The 22,477-nt window shown below is 39.6% G+C and overlaps 1 protein-coding gene across 1 annotated transcript; it reads left to right on the forward strand.

Annotated features, from left to right (window-relative positions):
- The first annotated feature begins 320 nt into the window (after window positions 1-320).
- LOC138855284 (collagen alpha-1(I) chain-like) lies at window positions 321-13,604 on the forward strand. The gene is made up of 4 exons (XM_070103803.1): window positions 321-465; window positions 3,644-3,764; window positions 11,050-11,319; window positions 12,267-13,604. Exons 1-4 carry the CDS (start codon window positions 400-402, stop codon window positions 13,292-13,294), a joined length of 1,485 nt encoding a protein of 494 aa, XP_069959904.1. The 5' UTR covers window positions 321-399; the 3' UTR covers window positions 13,295-13,604.
- The last annotated feature ends 8,873 nt before the right edge of the window (window positions 13,605-22,477 follow it).

The following is a 22,477-nucleotide window of genomic DNA, read 5'->3' on the forward strand; positions in this document are numbered from 1 at the left end:
GGTTATTAATTTATATATAATTAGCAAAATATTTATTTCATTAACCTAATTATTCACCGATATTAAAGTTTTTCTTTATATCCGTAATAATGCAGAATATATGTAACTGCAAATTGTAATAAAAAAATTAAATACAAAAATGTTATTATGAATATAAATTATTTGGGGGGTGGGGGTAATAGGTCGAGTCGAGAGGCTCAAGTGTGCACATGACATATGACACGTAATTCATACACGGGGAAAAGTAAATTATATGTCTAGATAAAGTTCATTTACCTTGGCTTTATGTTCTCACACCTGCGTCTAGGTATTGCGCATGTGCACTATACAGAAGACAAAGCTTCAAAAAGGGTTGTTGGTTCCACGAAAATCCAGTAGGGCGCGACTGATCTTCTGGAGATGGTGGCGGTTTTAAGAGTGTTGCTGCTGGTGGTGGCGGTGGTGGCTGTTTGGACACAAGCTCAGGTTAGTCTTACGTGTCGGAGTTTTAAGTGCTAACAAGCATTAGAGCTTCACTGGTGTATAAAGAGAATCTGGAGCTCCAGAGCGTCGCCACATTCACGTCGTTCTCAAAGTTTGTTCCTACCACTGAGCCATACATTGTGGCTCTCGCTGTCTTGGTTAGGTCTTGGTTCCCTTGTTTTCTATTTCCAAGGTGTGTTTGGATTGTTCCTCTGTTAATTTCTCGTCTTTTTCTTCGTTTTAGTCATCAGTTTCCTTATTCATTACATTATTTTGTTTACTAAATACGAATGGAGTTAAAAATTACTCTCCTCTAAAGCTTATTAGAATTAAGATTATGAGAAAAGATTCCAGCTTAAATTTAACTTAGCTCAGCTTACAGCTTTCCAATAACTGTAAAAGACTTTTGCATTATTAAAATTTTAGCTATTATTTCCTGTTTGTTTTCCCACAAAATTATACATACAAACTCGTCAAGTTTATAGCTATACTGATATAGTTATCATAACTGATATTAAAACAAAAAATATATATCCAGACTCAAGCGAATTCTTTGAAGGATTCTTAAGAATGCAAAGGACTGGTTTGTAAATCTTTAGTTAGTTTTTCAAATATATAATCTAAGGAAGATATCTTGCTAGAGATGTGGAAAGACAGCGAATTATATTACTTATTTAGTTAACCACAAGTTGGTCCCCAAAACGAAATTGTTGAGATATTGGTACCGAAGTGGCTAGTTTATTGTGGACCCCATAGTTACCTTGTTGATGGTAGTGCCTAGTATATTGTGGACTCCATAGTCATCCTGTTGATGGTAGTGGCTAGTTTATTGTGGACCCCATAGTTACCTTGTTGATGGTAGTGGCTAGTTTATTGTGGACCCCATAGTTACCTTGTTGATGGTAGTAGCTAGTTTATTGTGGACCTCATAGCTACCTTGTTGATGGTAGTGGCTAGTTTATTGTGGACCCCATAGTTACCTTGTTGATGGTAGTGGCTAGTATATTGTGGACTCCATAGTCATCATGTTGATGGTAGTGGCTAGTTTATTGTGGACCCCATAGTTACTTTGTTGAGGGTAGTGGCTAGTTTATTGTGGACCCCATAGTTACCTTGTTGATGGTAGTAGCTAGTTTATTGTGGACCTCATAGCTACCTTGTTGATGGTAGTGGCTAGTTTATTGTGGACCCCATAGTTACCTTGTTGATGGTAGTGCCTAGTATATTGTGGACTCCATAGTCATCCTGTTGATGGTTGTGGCTAGTTTATTGTGGACCCCATAGTTACCTTGTTGATGGTAGTGCCTAGTATATTGTGGACTCCATAGTCATCCTGTTGATGGTAGTGGCTAGTTTATTGTGGACCCCATAGTTACTTTGTTGAGGGTAGTGGCTAGTTTATTGTGGACCCCATAGTTACCTTGTTGATGGTAGTAGCTAGTTTATTGTGGACCTCATAGCTACCTTGTTGATGGTAGTGGCTAGTTTATTGTGGACCCCATAGTTACTTTGTTGAGGGTAGTGGCTAGTTTATTGTGGACCCCATAGTTACCTTGTTGATGGTAGTAGCTAGTTTATTGTGGACCTCATAGCTACCTTGTTGATGGTAGTGGCTAGTTTATTGTGGACCCCATAGTTACCTTGTTGATGGTAGTGACTGGTTTATTGTGGACCCCATAGTTACCTTGTTGATGGTAGTGGCTAGTTTATTGTGGACCCCATAGTTACCTTGTTGATGGTAGTGCCTAGTATATTGTGGACTCCATAGTCATCCTGTTGATGGTTGTGGCTAGTTTATTGTGGACCCCATAGCTACCTTGTTGATGGTAGTGGCTAGTATATTGTGGGATAACAATAATTGTGGTTTGCAACAATTATTACATTCATGGGAGGGAACGTTAATCCAAAGGGGTCCACCGGATCTAATTGGAAATTTCAAGTTTGTAATTCTATTTAGAAATGAACTTTTGCTCCTTTCATGGCCCAACTTTGGGCATCGCCCAACTTTGGGCATCGCCCAACTTTGGGAATCGCCCAGCTTCGGGCATCGCCCAGCTTTGGGCAACAAATCCTCCCAGTACCATCAGGAAGCCGGGCTCGATACGGCGTCAGCTGTCAGTGTCCCTCATAATCCCAACAAAAAAAAGAAAACTTAACCCCATGCTTGGGGGGGGGGTCATATAGCCATGGGGAAATGGGAGGTTTGAGGTTCAGCACCGGCAGCTCTGAGTGAGTGACCCCTCAGGGAAGGTTCCTTGATGTTGGTGAGGGGCTCTTGATTTAGGGAATTGGATCTGTGCTCCAGTTCCCCGAAATAAGCCTGAATGCCTTCCACATCCCCCCAGGCGCTGTATAATCCTACGGGTTTAGCGCTTCCCTCTTGATTATAATAATAATAATAATAATCTGAGTGAGCGAAATTGTTCCTTAATTAAAAAGTATCCTAGTGGTGGACATGTGTCTTAATTTCGTTCACATAGTTTATTAGTAATGGTGAGAGCATAACTGTCACGATCTTCAGCCTTTGTAATTTATTTTCGTCTCTTATGTATTTTGTAGGCCTGTAGGCTTGTACAGGGTGAAGCGTCGGTGTTCCTGATGCTCTGTACTCAAAATTTCTAGTAATAAAATCTGGCATTATATTGGCCTTACAAATATTATGTATTTATGTTTTAGACAATTGTTTTCAAAATCTTCTCTTGACCACTGTGCTAACCTGTCTAGCTCACTAAGATTGCCATAATTAATCTTGAATATCGTATTTTTCCTAATTTTGTCTCTGTAAATTTTTCTGCTATGGACGATTGTAAAGTTGGGAAATTAGGAACCACTGAACCAACACCAATTCCAAAATTTATTGATCAAATAATGTTTCTTCATCGTTCTGAACTTAAGACAACAATCTATTTATAAAAAAAAAGTATTTTCGATATTCAGAAGCTTAGTATGTGATAGTAAATAAAAGAAATTCCTCGTGGCCTATTGTTCATGAACAGCGATTCTGAAATAATTAAATTGAACTAGCTAATATTATTTTTTTGGATACCTCTTCTGTTTACTGCTTGATGAGTTTACATGGTGATATTAAGTATATGATAATTTTACACCTTTCACCTTTCACAATAATATGAGAAAAGTCTGACAAGTGTAATGTTTATTTTTCATTAAACTGTTGGTACAGGATTCTGGTAATGACTGTAGAGAGGCTGGTGGACGCTGCCTGCCGGCCACACGCTGTAATGTCACGTCTAAACACGACTGCAGGAAGCCAGACAAAGTCTGCTGCATCTCTCCAGTACACGGTGAGGACTTTAACCTAGTATTTAGCAGACAATGCAGTGACGGGTTTGTTGGTACATCGTTCCATTCACGAGTGGGTTTAATACAGCCCACTTGTCGGGGATACGTTGTACCGATGTTACGAAGCATTGTTACGTTTTTATTGAATATATTTTAAGATTTATATTTCGTGTGGGAGAATCTGACACATTTACGATATCTGTCTATTAGGGTTGTGCCAAAGTATCGGTTTAAAAACAGCCGACACTAGCCAATACTTCTTAAACTGTTAATATTATTTGTGTGCTTAAAAATATCAAAATTAACACTGTATCTCACGAACCGGCTTAAGCTAATGTCCCAACCTAGTCAGGTCAGGTCTCGTTCACTTGTAAGGAACACGGCAACTGACCTAGTAGCACAAGCTAATCAGGTCCAACTCACACCCACCCACACCCACTCATGTATTTATCTAACCTATTTTTAAAACTACACAACGTTTTAGCCTCAATAACTGTACTTGGGAGTTTGTTCCACTCATCCACTCTAAGCTAGATATTTTCAGCACGTTATTTACATCCCTTTATTTATTCCTGTCTTCCATTTATACACCTCAATCATATCCCCCCTAATTCTACTCCTTTCTAGAGAGTGCAGATTCAGGACCCTCAGTCTATCCTCATAGGGAAGATTTCTGATACATGGGATCAACTTTGTCATCCTTTTCTGTACATTTTCCAGAGCATTTATATCCATTTTGTAATACGGTGACCAAAACTGTGCAGCATAATATAAATGAGGTCTAACCAAGGATATATAGAGTTGAAGAACAACCTGAGGACTCCTATTATTTATGCTTCTTGATATGAAACCAAGGATTCTGTTAGCTTTATTGTGAACACTAATGCACTGTTGTCTTGGTTTCAGATTACTGCTAACCAGAACTCCTAAATCTTTTTCAAAATCCGTAATATTAAGATCGACATTATTTAGTTTATTTGTGGCATGGTTATTTTCCTGTCCAACATTTAGAACTTTGCATTTGTTTATATTAAACTGCATCTGCCACTTCTCCGACCACTGCATCAGTCTATTCAAATCTTCCTGGAGTGCTCTAATGTCCTCGTCAGAATGAATATGACGGCCTATTTTGGTGTCATCGGCAAACTTGCTTATGTCGCTCTTTATGCCCTCATCAATGTCGTTTATGTAGATTGTGAACAACAGGGGGCCCAACACTGACCCCTGTGGAACACCGCTCGTAACGCTTCCCCACTCTGATTTCTCCCCATTTATGCAAACTCTCTGCTGCCTATTTGTCAACCATGCCTCTGTCCAAGAAGAAATTTCTCCTCCTATTCCATGTACCTTAATTTTCCTCAATAGTCTCTGATGTGGGACCCTGTCAAAAGCCTTACTGAAGTCCATATACACAATATCATATTCATTACCATGATCTACCTCCTCAAATACCTTAGTGAAAAAAGTTAATAAATTCGTAAGGCAGGAACGCCCCTTTGTAAAACCATGCTGAGATTCGTTGATTAATTTGTGCTTTTCAAGGTGGCTACGAACTGCCTCGGCAAATAACTGAGTCCATAAATTTTCCCACTATGGAGGTTAGGCTTATTGATCTATAGTTCGAAGCTAAGGACCTGTCACCTGCTTCGAAAATAGGTATCACATTTGCCATTTTCCGCTTACCTGGCACCATGCCAGTCTGTAGTGATATACTGAAAAGATTAGCCAGAGGTTTGCTAAGCTCCTCTTTACATTCCTTTAGAACCCTTGCATACAGTTCATCAGGGCCTGGGGATTTGTTAGGTTTTAATTTATCAATTTGCCTAAGAACCATGTCACTTGTGACCCTAATCGTGCACAGTTTATTATCATCCTGTTCTACATAATTTATTATTTCTGGAATATCGCTAGTATCTTCCTGAGTAAAAACTGAGAGGAAGTATGTGTTAAAAATTCTAAACATTTCCTTAACACTGTCTGTGAGCTGACCCGAGTAACTTTTGAGTGGGCCTATCTTGTCCCTGATCTTACTTCTGTATACCTGAAAGAATTCTTTTGGGTTAGTCTTCGATTCCCTTGCAACTTTAACCTCATAATCTCTCTTGGCTTTTCTTATTCCTTTTTTTATTTATTTCTCTCTTTAACTGAATATATTGATTTCTTAATTGCACCTCTCCTCTTTTGATTTGCCTATATATGCCTCTCTTTTGACCAATGAGATGTTTTAATCTATTGTTCATCCATTTAGGATAATTTTTGCTTGATCTGATTTCCTTATTTGGAACATAAGTTGTCTGAGCAGCTAGAACTATGCCCTGGAAAGCATCATATCGGCAATCATCACCACCTACCTGACCCATAGTCAGGTCATTCCAGTTCAGCCCACCCAAGTAATTTTTCAGTCCTATGAAATCAGCCAAGCGGAAGTCAGGGACAGAGACTTGATTGCCATTATTAGGGGAATTCCATGATATATTAAAACTGATTGATTTGTGATCATTTTCCTCAAGCTCATCATTAACCTCAAGATTATTAATTAGCGTTTTCCTGCTGGTAAGAACCAAGTCAAGCAGGTTATTTCCTCTAGTTGGCTCTGTCATAAACTATTTTAAAAAACAATCCTGAATCGTATCAAGAAAGTCACTTGATTCTAAAATTCCTGTCAATCTGTCTATAGTTGAAATCTCCCATTATCACAACATTTTCGTATGTAGAGGCCTTACGAATTTCATCCCATAGAAGTTTACTGCACTCTCTATCAAGATTTGGGGCCCTGTAAATCACACCCAAAACTAGTTTTTCACGGCCCTCGAGAAGCTGTAACCAACCAGATTCAGTGGCTGACGCTTCTAATTTTATATCTTGTCTAACACAACAATTTAAATTGTCTCTGACATACATCGCTACTCCACCACCCTTCCTGTTGACCCTGTCAGTGTGGAATAATTTATAGCCTTGTATGTGACATTCAGAGGGCATCTCTCTATCTTTCATATTGAGCCAGGTCTCTGTTATAGCAATAATATCTATGTTTCCTGCACTTGCAATTAATCTTAGCTCATCTAACTTATTTCTTGCGCTCCTGCTATTAGTATAATAGACCTTAAGGAGTTAGTCCCTTGCTGCCCTCTGCTGTCTCCCTTTTTTTGCTGACCTGATCTATTTTCTTTATTTATAACTTCATGATGAATGTCTTTCATACATTTACTGTTTAATAGGTAAAACTTGCGATTTTCAACGCTCTTCTTGCCGAATAAGGCAAGCAAAAATTTGTGTATGCAATAATTTCGCAAAACTCATTCTGAACCTAACGAAAAAATATATTTCATTGTGTTTGTTTATTATTAAATTATTGTAAACTTATCTAAAATTTATTTAGTTGGATTAGGCTAAATTAAATTGCGCTTGTTATAATAAGGTTAGGTAAGTTTTCTAAGATTCTTTTGGTACAAAATTATTAATTTTTACATTAACATATACGAAAAAAATATACCTTTAAACGTATATGAGAAAATTTTAGAAAAGACTTAATTTTAAATGAGTTCTTGCTAATTGACCAATTTTACCTATTCGGCACGACATTATATATATATATGTATATATATATATATATATATATATATATATATATATATATATATATATATATATATATATATATATATATATATGTCGTGCCGAATAGGCAGAACTTGCGATCTTGGCTTAAATAGCAACGTTCATCGTGCCATATAGGACAAGTGAAAATTTGTGTATGCAATAATTTCGCCAAGATCATTCTGAACCTAACGAAAAAAATATATTTCACTGTGTTTGTTTAGTATTAAATTATTATAAACAAATCTAAAATATATTTAGCTGGGTTAAGCTAAAATAAATTGCTCTTATTATAATAAGGTTAGGTAAGTTTTTTAAGTTCCTTTTGGTGCAAAATTATAAGTTTTTACATTAACATTAATGAAAAAAATATATCTTTAAACGTATGAGAGAATTTTAGAAGGGACTTAATTTTAAATGAGTTCTTGCTAATTGACCAGTTTTACATGTTCGGCACTATATATATATATATATATATATATATATATATATATATATATATATATATATATATATATATATATATATATATATATATATATTATATATATATATATATATATATATATATATATATATATATATATATATATATATATATATATATATATATATATATATATATATATATATATATATATATATATTATATATATATATGCAAAACAACCACTCTGAAAGAATAGAGAAATTCCAAGCGCAGGCCAAAGACTACTCACATTATCAAGGAACTATGAAAGTAAAGCATCCAAGGAAGCTATATAAAGGGTCTGGCCAGCACCTCACTATCAGATCCCACAACGGTTAAACACCTGACGGGCGCCAACCCAACTTGGATAGGTCCTTTGCACAACTCGCCCACAAACTATTCTACCCAAGAAAATTTAAAAATTATTATTTGTCCAGTGTGTTATTAAATTCTTCCCAAATTCTATTAATTATAAATGGATCTAAATATGGAAATATTCTATTATTGTCAAAATAGTTTTGAAATAATATGAATATTTCCCAAAGGAAATTTATAACACACTGGACATATTATTGTCAAAAGGACCTATCCTGCAGTCTTAGTTGCTGGCCAGACCCCTTATATAGCTTCCTTGGATGCTTTACTTTCATAGTTCCTTGATAATATGAGTAGTCACGAAAGCGCTTGGAATTTCTCTATTCTTTCAGAGTGGTTGTTTTGCATATTCTGAAATCACCTGTTTACTGTGATCTTACTGCATATATATATATATATATATATATATATATATATATATATATATATATATATATATATATATATATATATATATATATATATATATATATATATATATATATATATATATATATATATATATATATATATATATATATATATGAAGGAATATTAAATGAGGATAGAACCGGGGAACTCTTACACGAAGTCAGAGATCAGCACTAACAGGTATGAATATTACAATGGTATACAAGAGAGAGACTTGAGGTGACCAGGATATTACGAAAAATATTTCGCCATCCAGCGGCTTGATCATTCCCATCATAAGACTGATAGTCACTGGAGGACGAAATATGTCTTATATACATCGTCTTATATACATCGTGAGCACAGTCGCCTGCTAGGAAGATTATTTTTAGAAAAACTAAAGAATAATAAGCTTTAGGAATCACATTAGTTAGGATATCATACAAACCTTTAATTCCTTTTATTTATATATATTTTTTTGCACACTGCTGTCAGGATGGCACCACAAGTGGTTGTTTTAATTAGTACATGTATCACAAGTGGTTGTTTTAATTAGTACATGTATCACACGTGGTTGTTTTAATTAGTATATGTATCACAAGTGGTTGTTTTAATTAGTACATGTATCACAAGTGGTTGTTTTAATTAGTACATGTATCACAAGTGGTTGTCTTAATTAGTACATGTATCACAAGTGGTTGTTTTAATTAGTACATGTATCACAAGTGGTTGCTTTAATTAGTACATGTATCACAAGTGGTTGTCTTAATTAGTACATGTATCACAAGTGGTTGTCTTAATTAGTACATGTATCACAAGTGGTTGCTTTAATTAGTACATGTATCACAAGTGGTTGTCTTAATTAGTACATGTATCACAAGTGGTTGTTTTAATTAGTACATGTGTCACAAGTGGTTGTCTTAATTAGTACATGTGTCACAAGTGGTTGTCTTAATTAGTACATGTATCACAAGTGGTTGTCTTAATTAGTACATGTATCACAAGTGGTTGTCTTAATTAGTACATGTATCACAAGTGGTTGTCTTAATTAGTACATGTATCACAAGTGGTTGTCTTAATTAGTACATGTATCACAAGTGGTTGTCTTAATTAGTACATGTATCACAAGTGGTTGTTTTAATTAGTACATGTATCACAAGTGGTTGTCTTAATTAGTACATGTATCACAAGTGGTTGTCTTAATTAGTACATGTATCACAAGTGGTGCTGCTCCTGGGAATGAGCCTAATGGAACTGTATTTTTTCACATATACTGATAAGTCGCTTTTAACAATGACTGTCTTCTGCCTGTCTTCAGAGACTGTGCATCAGTCTTTGGTAAGAAACAGTGTTTACTGCCTTCTCTGAGAGAGAGAGAGAGAGAGAGAGAGAGAGAGAGAGAGAGAGAGAGAGAGAGAGAGAGAGAGAGAGAGAGAGAGAGAGAGAGAGAGAGAGAGAGAGAGAGAGAGAGAAAGAGAGAGAGAGAGAGAGATGGCAAGTAACATTTGCACCTGAGAAAACGCAAATGATGATCGTCTCTAGGCACCATGATGGTAATGCTGGTGCAGTAGTAAGGATGAATGGGAGGATGTTGGCACCTGGAGAAGAAGTTGATATCCTTGGGGTGAAATTTGACTCCAAGCTAACCATGAAGAACCATGTTGTAAATCTTGCAAACAAGGCAGCCAGGAAGCTTACAGCACTTCGCCGTATCTCCCATCTGCTTGACAGTAGGGGTTGCAAGATCCTGTACGAGGCACAAGTACGCTCGCACCTTGAGTATGCTCCACTTTCTTGGTTTGCCTGTCCCCCCTCTCATCTGCGACTGCTTGACAGAGTAGAGAACAGAGCAAGACGTCTTATCTCTCGCCTGGACCCATCCTGGATAGATCTGTCATTTCAGCAGAGCCTTCAACATAGGAGGGATGTGGGTGGCCTTACTGTTATGTACAAGGCCAATATTGTCAAAATACCACACTTGGATCCACTTCGAGGACAGCGTGAAACAAGCTTTTATGCCACAAGACGGGCAGAAAGCAGCAGCTTCACTCTGGCTGTACCCTTCTCCAGAACATCACTCCATCTGAGATCATACATACCCAGGATGACTCGAGTATGGAACACATTCGTACAGCATAAAGATGTCAACGAGATAAAGTCAGTTGATCAAATGAAAATGTTGGCCCACAGATGGCTCCAACTTCATCCTGTTTCCTACTTGTATGTCTCATAACAATAAAAATGCTTTCAAATGAGCTGATGTAGGTAACAGCTCTTAGCTTGCCAATAAAGTTAGGAATCCATAACCTGTAAATAGCTGTCAATAAAGCTAGGGATCCTTAACCTGTCAAACCCTGTGTAAAAAAAAAAAAAAAAGAGCAGAGAAGTGGGGATCGCATCTGTTCATTCATGTGTATAAATACGTTTATCCCAGTAATAAATTTATTGTTCTTCAGATGACAACGGCGTCAAGATATATAAAACAAACAGAAAGAGGACAATTAAGAAAGGAAAACGCCAACGGATGAATAATGAACACGATACAAAAAATACGGAAAATTCGGATAGGCTGAAGGTGCGCAAGAGAAAACTGAAGAAAATGAGATCTGGTGTGTTGCGCGCACATGGAGACAAAACCTGTGAAGACTTAGGTGGATGGTGTGGGTCGAAGAGGTCCAAGTGTCGGAGGGTCAAAGCCAAGGGTTGCTCCAAAAAAGAAAAATGCTGTGAGTACTCTTATAAGTATATGGTTGTATGTATTAATAATACCAACTCCATGCATATACCTGAGTCTCATTACTTTCATAAAGTTCTCTTTTGCCTTTTGTAGCCTATCCATTCCATTTATTCGTATTACCATATGCATTTTCCAAATCCATAAATGTGTCAAGCAGTTCCTCGCCTTTATTTAAATGTTGTTGTTCACTTGCACATTAAATCCTCCTTGTTTCTGTCTATAAGTGATTATTTAAATTTACTGTTACTTCTTTTTTAACTCTATTTACCTGAGATAAAACAAATTTATCCCTATTTACTCCTTCCTTAGTCATATATGTACTCACATGATATGTGTATCCATGTGTTACATATTCATCCAGGAAGGGTATAGGATCCTCTTGATCTTGTTACATGGTGAATTAAATAGCAATACCAAAAAAATTGTATCAGAAGAAAATCTTCAATACTTTCTTTCATTTGTCGTCACAAACACAAGATATCTTCCACACACTTATAAATCCTCGTTATTAATTGTAAAACATCCTTTAGGAAATTAACTATGATCGTGCAATTGTAGTTCGAGTGAGTGTAGACAGTTTGTTATATTCCACCTTCACATCGATGCTGGCCCTCATACCATGCACTTTACTATATTTTAATCAAAGGATTATTATTATAATCATGGGGAGCGCTAAACCCTTAGGATTATACAGCGCATGTGGGGGGATGGAAGGTAATCAGGCTCAATTCAGGGAACCGTTGCACAGATCCAATTCCCTAGATCAAGAGCCCCTCACCGACGTCAAGGAACCTCCCTTGAGGGGTTTATCGCTCCTTTAATCAAAGGAGTAAGTGATAGTCGAGGATCGATTTATTATTAATAGAATCAAGATAATAACATTATTGTGAAATCACTTGTTTTATCAGTCTTAGGTGTAACATAAGTTCTTTGCAGGTACTGGTAGTGAGTCGTCGCACACAGATGTTATTAAGGGCCCTGCAGGACCCGTAGGTGCCCCAGGTATTCCTGGACCTCCTGGTCCATCTGGTGCATCCGGAGCGGCTGGTTCTTCTGGAAAGGATGGTTCTCCCGGTGTTCCTGGATCTCCTGGTCCTCCTGGTCCTACTGGAGAACCAGGTTTTCCTGGTCGTCCTGGAATCGATGGAATTCCTGGTTCTAATGGAACTCATGGTTCTCCTGGACCTGTTGGTGCCCCTGGCTCTCCTGGCTCTTCTGGAGAAAAGGGTTCTCCTGGTGACCGTGGTCCTTCTGGGTCAGATGGTGCTCCCGGTTCTCCTGGTCCTCCTGGAAAGGATGGGTCTCCTGGTGTTCCTGGATCAAATGGATATAATGGATCTGCTGGTGCTCCTGGTCCATCTGGTAAGCCGGGATCTGATGGCTCTACTGGTGCTCCTGGAGCCCCTGGTGCTGTTGGAGCTCCCGGTGTGCCTGGATCTGTGGGTCCTCTTGGACCTGAAGGAAGGCAAGGCAATGAGGGTCCTCCTGGTCCTCCTGGTCAAAATGGAAGCAATGGCATGGATGGTATTCCTGGCGTTAATGGTGTTCCAGGCTCGATTGGTTTACCAGGTCCTCCTGGAAGCAATGGTACTAATGGGCAACCAGGACCTCCTGGTGCTAATGGTAGCCAAGGTCTTCAAGGCGTTCCAGGAGTTCCAGGACCAATAGGACCACCAGGGGCGAATGGAAGCTCAGGGCCTGTAGGACCGGTTGGGCCTGCAGGACCTATAGGACCTGCTGGTTCTGCAGGCAGTCCTGGACCTGCAGGAGCAACTGGAGCAGTAGGACCTGTAGGACCAATAGGGCAGCCGGGAGTTCAGGGACCTCCTGGAATAAACGGTACCAACGGAACTCCAGGAGCTCAAGGAGCTGCAGGACCTGCTGGAGCTGCAGGACCTCCTGGACCTCCTGGACCTCCTGGTCCTCCTGGACCTCCTGGTGATGGACCAGGAAATTCTGGTTAACATAAAAAATTGCAGAAGTTATCATTCTTAGTCACCAGATTATGATCAAGCAGCCAAGGTGGCTGTGGAAGAAACAATTATTGTATGATTGTACCAGCTGCTTTGCCAGCTGCCGTATTTATTGGTCTTGTAAGAGCTTCATTAATAGAGTTTGTTGCGGTTGCTGCAGCAGCAGTTATCACCTGCTACACCAATTGTTGCTTCGTCTACATTACCAGTAAATAAAATTATCATTTGTTGTTGCTTGAAATATATTTATTTATTTGTTTCACCTGTACTTCTAATGCACATTTTGACTGAATAAACTTGACGGAATTAAACTTTTTTTTTATTCCACTCTAAAAAATTTTAAACACCAAACGTAGATGTCACGGAACTTCAGGAGGATTTAGAAAAAGTCAATTCCTGGTCAGAAAAGTGGCAGGTGCAGTTCAGTGTAGATAAATGCAAGGTTCTGAAGCTCGGGAGTGTCCATAACCCTAGTACTTATAAGTTAAATGATGTACAAGTTAGCCAAACAGATTGCAAAAATTACTTGGGGGTTATGATAAGCAGCAACCTTAAACCAAGACAGCAGTGCGTACGCGTGCTTAATAAGGCAAATAGATTACTGGGATTTATATCAAGAAGTGTAAGCAACAGAAGTTCAGTGGTTATACTGCAGCTTCATGCATCATTAGTAAGGCCTCACCTAGATTACGCTCATTTCTGGTCTCCATATTACAGAATTGATATACTAAATTCGTTAGAAAACATTCAGCGTAGAATGACTAAATTAATACACATCATTAGAAGTCTTCCGTGTGAAAAAAAGATTGAAGTCCCTTAAATTTCATTCTCTTATAAGACGAGGAATGAGGGGAGACGTGATCGAAGTGTATGAGTGGAAGATGGGTATTAACAAAGGGGATGTAAATAAGGTTTTGAGGATATCTCTCCAAGAGAGACACCGCAATAATGGATTCAAATTAGATAAGTTTAGATTTAGAAAGGATGTAGGAAAGAATTGGTTTGGAAATAAGGTAGTTGATAAGTGGAACATTCTGCCTAGTAGGGTTATTGAAGCTAAAACCTTGGGTAGTTTCAAATTTAGGTTGGATAAATATATGAGTGAGAGGGGTTGGATAAGAACATAAGAAAGGAGTGTGAGTGGGACTTGAACATGAGTAAATAGAATTATCAAAACTTATTGCTTGGGTAGCGTTTATTCTGCTAGTGGGTTAAATTTGTGAAAGCACTGCCTAGTATGGGCCAACAGGCCTACTGCAGTACTCCTCCTTTCTTACGTTCTTAAAGAGATGCATTTTTGTCTAATATGAAACAAAACTCTCATACTTAAAAAATATTTGATCTTTGTCTCATGATTTCTGTCAAGTTATTGTTGAATGCTTATTAAGTATTTTATGTGGTTTTATACCAATATAACCCAGGTATACCTGGTCTGAGCAACCCCGAGTAGTATTCCTGTATAACAGGTATTCCCGGCCACAATAACCCCTTAGTACTATACCAGTATATTTTTTTATTAAAAAAATAATACAGTAATATACTAGTATAACTCAAGTATTCTCGCCCCAACAACTTACAGTCTTTAGAGATTTAAGCGACGTGACTGTAGCATCTAAGTCGGTCACATCGGCAGTCAAAGACACTTTTTTTCATTCTAAAACCAACGTGTGCGATGAAGTTATAAAGTATTGGACAAACCTGTCTAGAGTCCCAGTCTGGTCACCGACCAGACTGGTGGCTAAAGCTCCCGCTTCACACACGGAAGCCCCGGATTCGATTCCCGGAGGGTGAAAACATTTCTACGCATTTCCTTACACCTATTGTCCTGTTCACCTAACAGCAAATAGGTACCTGGGTGTTAGTGGACTAGTGTGGGTCGTATCCTGGGGGACAAGATTGAGGACCACAATGGAAGTAAGTTAGACAGTCCTCGATGACGCACTGACTTTCTTGGGTTATCCTGGGTGGCTAACCCTCCGGGGTTAAAAAGCCGAAGAAAATCTTATCTTATCTTATCTTATCATCAGACAGAACATGTGAGATGGTCGTTGGGCAGTAGTATGTAGTAGGTTCGCCGGTGTTGTCCCGGCCCGGGTCTTGTCCAGATGGTGACCCGGCGATGGACGCTGAGGGTGGCAATAATAGGTGTGTATGTCTACCTGGTGGAGAAAGAAAATACTCCACTATACCCTCTTTGACCCCTGTCCAGCGTCATCAGTACAAGGTATAGTAAAATCTATTTAATCTTAAAATATTTTTTTATCTAAACTTCATATCTTCGTGAATGCGTGCTCCTGTTATTTTTAAAAATACGAATGTACATGCTTAATCAAATATGTTACTGTCAACGTGAGTGTTACTTGGCTGCAGTTATAAGGTCTGATCTTTCACAATCTCAACTCAAATAGCGCAAGTGGTACAATGTACTGCAGGCTCGTATGGAGAGGGATGAAGGACGTCGGTACTTGGCTCCCAGGAAGGGGTGTCGAGAGCGATGGCAGCAGAGAGGCAGGAAAGGCAAGTGAATGGTTGGAGGAAAGCTTCTTAATAAATATATCCGTTTTGGACAGCGCTGAACTTCGTTCTGGAGAGGCGCATCACTTGATAAGGATACCTGTCGGGAGAAGCAGGGTTCTTGAGGACGCGGAGTACCTCATCAACAGTGGTGCTGCTACCAAGTTTACAAACTTAACCGTGCCATCTCGAAGTCGCTGGGCTAGTTCTGGGAGAAACATTTCGGTTGTGGAAAATTGCATTTATCTGAATGTAACTAATTATGTACATAACAGTAAATGATAACAAAGATAATTATTATTTATTAATGTTACATAGACAAGTAGGAATTTGGGACACCTAGGTCGCAAAAAATGTCCCCCTTAGATACCTACCACTGTCATAACCACAAGTTGCTCTGGACCTATTAATTAAATGAAATATACATACACCAGGAATACTGGTAAATATATAAATTTGTGGACTGTATATTAAAAAATGATTATACATAAATTCACATACACATAACAGAAGGAAAATATATCTTAATATCACTCACCAATTTGACTGGATATTAAGTTGTATCATACTCAGAAAAATCTCACTAACTAAAGTTATGAAAACACTGGCCAGAATTATGCACAAATCTAGAGAGCTTATCTGAGGTTCATGGAGCTGTCTTGTCCAGTCGTCTGATATCTCAAGTTATGCAGGAATGCACATCCAACAATTTCGCCTCCTATTTGAGAGGTGTCAATCCAATTTTAACCTCTAGAGCACGAAAAATTCTTCCCATTATATTAACGTTGTATCCAATTCAAAACCAAGATGGCGAGTGTCTCGTCTGCGCAGACGCAGGCTTTCCGTTTTCTATGACAAATATTATTAAATATAGTATGGCCATCTATTTACATATAAATACTGAATTTCTGGAAAATATATACAGTATTTTCCACATCGGTGGTAAACTGTGGCATGGTATAGAACAAGATACCAGGTATAGAGGTGTGGAGACTCAGTAGCAGAAGCAGGCGAGGTTGCTGATTGAACAATGGCAGTGTTGTTGGAAGGCGAGGTCGTTGACTGGTTCTTGGCAGTGGTGGCGGCAGGAGGTACAGCAGGCAGTTTCTCATTGGTGGGGAGTCGGAGGCTCGGCGGGCAGCGAGGCCTCTGATTGGTTCTTGGCAGTGGTGGTGGCTTGAGGAGGAGGTGGTCTCTCATTGGTGGATTCCGAAGTAGAGCAGGTGGCGCTTGCAGATAACATATCTTGCAAGTCATCTGGTGCCTCGAAGCTGACGATTTTCGGAATTATCTTTAAAATATCAGCTGAAGGAGGACTAGCTGGGAAGTTGAATGATGCATGTTGTTGAGGGCAAGAATTTCATTCATAGATGTGTGGAAAGAACCCGGGTTTGCTGCATTTTGCATGTGTGCATACATCATGCAGTAATAAAATTTTGTTGAGATATCGTCTGGTAGAGGAGAGGCGGTGTGTGGTGGAGGCTGCTGAGTGGCTTGTAGAATCTTGGCGGTAGTAGACTGAAGCTTGGCTATTGCAGCATACGTAGGAGAGTTGCCTGTTGTCTTCTTAAGGTCTTCCTTTAGCTTCATTGAAAGGATTTCCTTACGAACAGGATATTTGGCTGCCAGAGTATAGTGGTCACTCTTACAGTTGATGCAGGTGGGAGCAGAAGTAGAAGTGCAGGAACGAAAGTCGTGACCTTCAGACTCATAAGTGGAACAGATCTTGTTCTTCACATAACAGTCGGTAGTTGAATGATTGTATGAGTAGCACGTCCAACAAGGTGTTATATGGTTGAAGCGTTCTTGCTCAATTTGTCGAGGGATGATGAAGTAATAAAAGAAGGTCAGGCCATCCGACAATGCTCTGGTTGCCATGGTGACGTCAGGAAACGTGACCTTGAGCATCGAGGAAGCGTTGGGGATCTTCACAATGGAGTCAATCTTGGCCTAGGTGTTTAGGTCTTCAAGTGATGACTTGATGTCCTCGGTAGACATGTTCGTGATGAACCTATCAAGGCGTTTCATGAACACAGATCATTTAGCTAGCATGTAAGGTGAGCTGGAGATGGTAAAGCCACGGTCTTCTAAAATCTTCGTTGCAGTAGGTGTGAATACCTTGTCAGCTTCTTCATCATCAAGAAAGGTGACGAGGAAAGCTTCTTTCAGAGAAGTAATGTTTGAGAACTTGACTTGCAGACTGGTGTTGAGAGAGGACGCAAGTTCAAGCTTCGTGGCGTCGTTAATGACAGCAGTCCTGAGTTTAATCCTCACACGATGAGACATCGTAGAAGTGGTAGAGGTTTCCCTTCCCAACGGGGATCGTAGAGCGACTGGTTGACAAGAGCAGGAGCGTCTGTGACCGTACAGGACGAAGTCTACAGAGCGAATCTGTGTATCGGCCCTCTGTGTATCGAATAATCTGTGTATCTGTGCATGTGTATGGATTCCTTTCACAATATATATGATTGTTTTAAGAATTTTTTTTTTTGCCTTTATGGTAAAAATTATAATAGTAATAATAATAATACTAATAGCAATAATAACAGTAAAGCCATTATTATTATTGTTATAATTATTATTATAATCTGGGAGGGTGCTAATTACCTACGGTCATATAACGCTACTGGTTTGGAAGTCAGTAACATTCATTTCAGTTCGTCGGGTTAAATTCCTTACACCTGCATCATGGCACGTTCCTTGAAAGGCATGGTAAACACCTGCATCATGGCACGTTCCTTGAAGGGCATGGTAAACACCTGCATCATGGCACGTTCCTTGAAGGGCATGATAAACACGAATGCTTACCTGAGGCGAAATGTGGACTGTGTAGGTGTGTGGGAAGTCAGTTGACACACAGTTTAGCATTATGATCGCTGCTAGCCTTTTTTTCCCGATCATTTTTCTTGACAGGAATGCAATTGAAAGGCTTTCCTTCTTTCTGCCACCTTCTCTTTGAACGAGGACTTGGTACTGAGGTATTTCAGAATCCTTCAAATAATTAACTGTTGTTTTTGCTGCGACCCGCAAGAGGTAAACACAGCATTACAGGTCGCAATGGTATGTGATACCGACAAGTTGTTGAAAAAATAGACACAAAATGCACACACTATTCCAGTTTATCGGAACCGTGTCTTCCTGGACTTTGGCCACTCTAAATACGGTCGACCGCTCTTTGAGAGAAGCCTTAAAATCAGTGATCTGTGTAAGCATGCCGATCATTCATGAGATCTACTGTATCGTGTATGGGAAAGGCCTGAGAAAGCACATATTAGAAAATTTGTCCTGCCAACGACCTTGGAAGAGAAAGTGTCGAAGACCATGCATGCTGACATGGGCCGCTAAAAGGATTAAACGAACAACATAACTAATCAAATATGTGTGCTACTGGTCAGATAATGTCAAAGAGATACTGGAAAATTGCAGCACTCCTTGAGTCACTAAATGATAACTTAACTTTCATTATTCTAACAAAAACCTGGCTAAAACATGACTCAAAAGACATCTACAGTTTACTTGGGAGCACAGCCATACAATTAAATCTGATCAAAAAGGAGGTGGCACTGCAATATGCAGTACTATACCAATGAAGTGCAAGACACACTCTGCATGCACCAGAGATGAACATGGGGAATACGTATTTGCAAAATTTAACCTTAAAACGTAAGTGCCATATCAAAAAAAGGAGCTGTTGATAGATCTTCCCTTACCGGCACAGGCACCTTAAAAAACTAATCATAAACAAAATATCTGACTTCCTAAACATATGTAATTGCTTACTGTTACTTTCAGTAACTAAATCTACGAAAATTACTGAAACATCATCTTCTCTTGACCATATCTGGACAACCATAACAGTTCCTCCCCAAGCTGACATTATCACTCTTAAAACACATCTGATCAATACTCAACTTTTCTTGTTACCAACGTAACCAAATCACTAATAGTCACCCAAAATATTTCTTTAAAGTTCCACGTCGAAATTTCAGTAAATATTTTTTTTTCATGTTTATAAGTACCATTGATTGGCAGAGAATTAAATTTTTGTTCAGGATATTCACTGGTGTCCAAATTTTCCTCCACACAATGCAATGCCTCTTCAAGAAACGTTGTCTTTTAAAAGAGAAATAAGTCACATTTAAAAGACTAGTGACAAGCAACATATCTATGAAAACCCAAACAAAATAAGTTTAACTCTTAAAGAACTGCCAAAAAGATATGCATCAGTACTTAATATGCTTATAAAAAATCTAAACTGCATTATGCCAGCAAATTCCAATAAAAGGCGACATCAAAATGACCTGAAAAACACTTTCTCAAATACTAGACTCACGCAAAATTTTGACGTCCACCAAAGAATTGTACTGAGCAAACCTGATGAACCCACCAGTCATATTTGATATTGTAAATAAACTAAAATGCCTCGTTCTGAACTATAAGAACTAACATTGCCAGCAAAATTCCAAAAACTATTACTCAAGTTAGTTAATGCCTCAGTGGCAGTAATGAAGACTCCCTCAGTGGCAGTAATGAAGACTCCCTCAGTGGCAGTAATCAAGACTCCCTCAGTGGCAGTAATCAAGACTCCCTCAGTGGCAGTAATGAAGACTCCCTCAGTGGCAGTAATCAAGACTCCCTCAGTGGCAGTAATCAAGACTCCTTCAGTGGCAGTAATCAAGACTCCCTCAGTGGCAGTAATGAAGACTCCCTCAGTGGCAGTAATGAAGACTCCCTCAGTGGCAGTAATGAAGACTCCCTCAGTGGCAGTAATCAAGACTCCCTCAGTGGCAGTAATGAAGACTCCCTCAGTGGCAGTAATGAAGACTCCCTCAGTGGCAGTAATGAAGACTCCCTCAGTGGCAGTAATCAAGACTCCCTCAGTGGCAGTAATGAAGACTCCCTCAGTGGCAGTAATCAAGACTCCCTCAGTGGCAGTAATCAAGACTCCTTCAGTGGCAGTAATCAAGACTCCCTCAGTGGCAGTAATCAAGACTCCCTCAGTGGCAGTAATGAAGACTCCCTCAGTGGCAGTAATCAAGACTCCCTCAGTGGCAGTAATCAAGACTCCCTCAGTGGCAGTAATGAAGACTCCCTCAGTGGCAGTAATGAAGACTCCCTCAGTGGCAGTAATCAAGACTCCCTCAGTGGCAGTAATCAAGACTCCCTCAGTGGCAGTAATCAAGACTCCCTCAGTGGCAGTAATCAAGACTCCCTCAGTGGCAGTAATCAAGACTCCCTCAGTGACAGTAATCAAGACTCCCTCAGTGGCAGTAATCAAGACTCCCTCAGTGGCAGTAATGAAGACTCCCTCAGCGGCAGTAATCAAGACTCCCTCAGTGGCAGTAATCAAGACTCCCTCAGTGACAGTAATCAAGACTCCCTCAGTGGCAGTAATCAAGACTCCCTCAGTGGCAGTAATCAAGACTCCCTCAGTGGCAGTAATCAAGACTCCCTCAGTGGCAGTAATCAAGACTCCCTCAGTGGCAGTAATCAAGACTCCCTCAGTGGCAGTAATCAAGACTCCCTCAGTGGCAGTGATCAAGACTCCGTCAGTGGCAGTAATCAAGACTCCCTCAGTGGCAGTAATCAAGACTCCCTCAGTGACAGTAATCAAGACTCCCTCAGTGGCAGTAATCAAGACTCCCTCAGTGGCAGTAATCAAGACTCCCTCAGTGACAGTAATCAAGACTCCCTCAGTGGCAGTAATCAAGACTCCCTCAGTGGCAGTAATCAAGACTCCCTCAGTGGCAGTAATCAAGACTCCCTCAGTGGCAGTAATCAAGACTCCTCAGTGGCAGTAATCAAGACTCCCTCAGTGGCAGTAATCAAGACTCCCTCAGTGGCAGTAATCAAGACTCCTTCAGTGGCAGTAATCAAGACTCCCTCAGTGGCAGTAATCAAGACTCCCTCAGTGGCAGTAATCAAGACTCCCTCAGTGGCAGTAATCAAGACTCCCTCAGTGGCAGTAATCAAGACTCCCTCAGTGGCAGTAATCAAGACTCCCTCAGTGGCAGTAATCAAGACTCCCTCAGTGGCAGTAATCAAGACTCCCTCAGTGGCAGTAATCAAGACTCCCTCAGTGGCAGTAATCAAGACTCCCTCAGTGGCAGTAATCAAGACTCCCTCAGTGGCAGTAATCAAGACTCCCTCAGTGGCAGTAATCAAGACTCCCTCAGTGGCAGTAATCAAGACTCCCTCAGTGGCAGTAATCAAGACTCCCTCAGTGGCAGTAATCAAGACTCCCTCAGTGGCAGTAATCAAGACTCCCTCAGTGGCAGTAATCAAGACTCCTTCAGTGGCAGTAATCAAGACTCCCTCAGTGGCAGTAATCAAGACTCCCTCAGTGGCAGTAATCAAGACTCCCTCAGTGGCAGTAATCAAGACTCCCTCAGTGGCAGTAATCAAGACTCCCTCTCTCTCTCCACAAATTCTACAAAGATTTTAGATTTTTTAGATTTTGCCACCGAAGTGGCTAGTTTATTGTGCACCCCATATCCATCCTGTGGACGGTAGCGCGAGAGCATATGGATACACAAAAGGCCTAGGAACAAGGCCCCAAAGGGTTAACAGGAATACATATGGATTTATATCTACATATCTATAGTTCACTTATCTGTTACAAGCAAATTTAGGAAATTTGCTTAGTATATCTGGTATCTT

The sequence above is a fragment of the Cherax quadricarinatus genome, chromosome 5 (assembly GCF_038502225.1).
Source record: "Cherax quadricarinatus isolate ZL_2023a chromosome 5, ASM3850222v1, whole genome shotgun sequence".
In the NCBI taxonomy this organism is placed as follows: Eukaryota; Metazoa; Arthropoda; class Malacostraca; order Decapoda; family Parastacidae; genus Cherax; species Cherax quadricarinatus.

Coding starts and splice junctions, on each gene's coding strand:
- LOC138855284 (XM_070103803.1), top strand. CDS start 400: ATGGTGGCGGTTTTAAGAGTGTTGCTGCTGGTGGTGGCGGTGGTGGCT. Junction 466..3,643: donor CTGTTTGGACACAAGCTCAG/GTTAGTCTTACG, acceptor CTGTTGGTACAG/GATTCTGGTAATGACTGTAG. Junction 3,765..11,049: donor CTGCATCTCTCCAGTACACG/GTGAGGACTTTA, acceptor ATTGTTCTTCAG/ATGACAACGGCGTCAAGATA.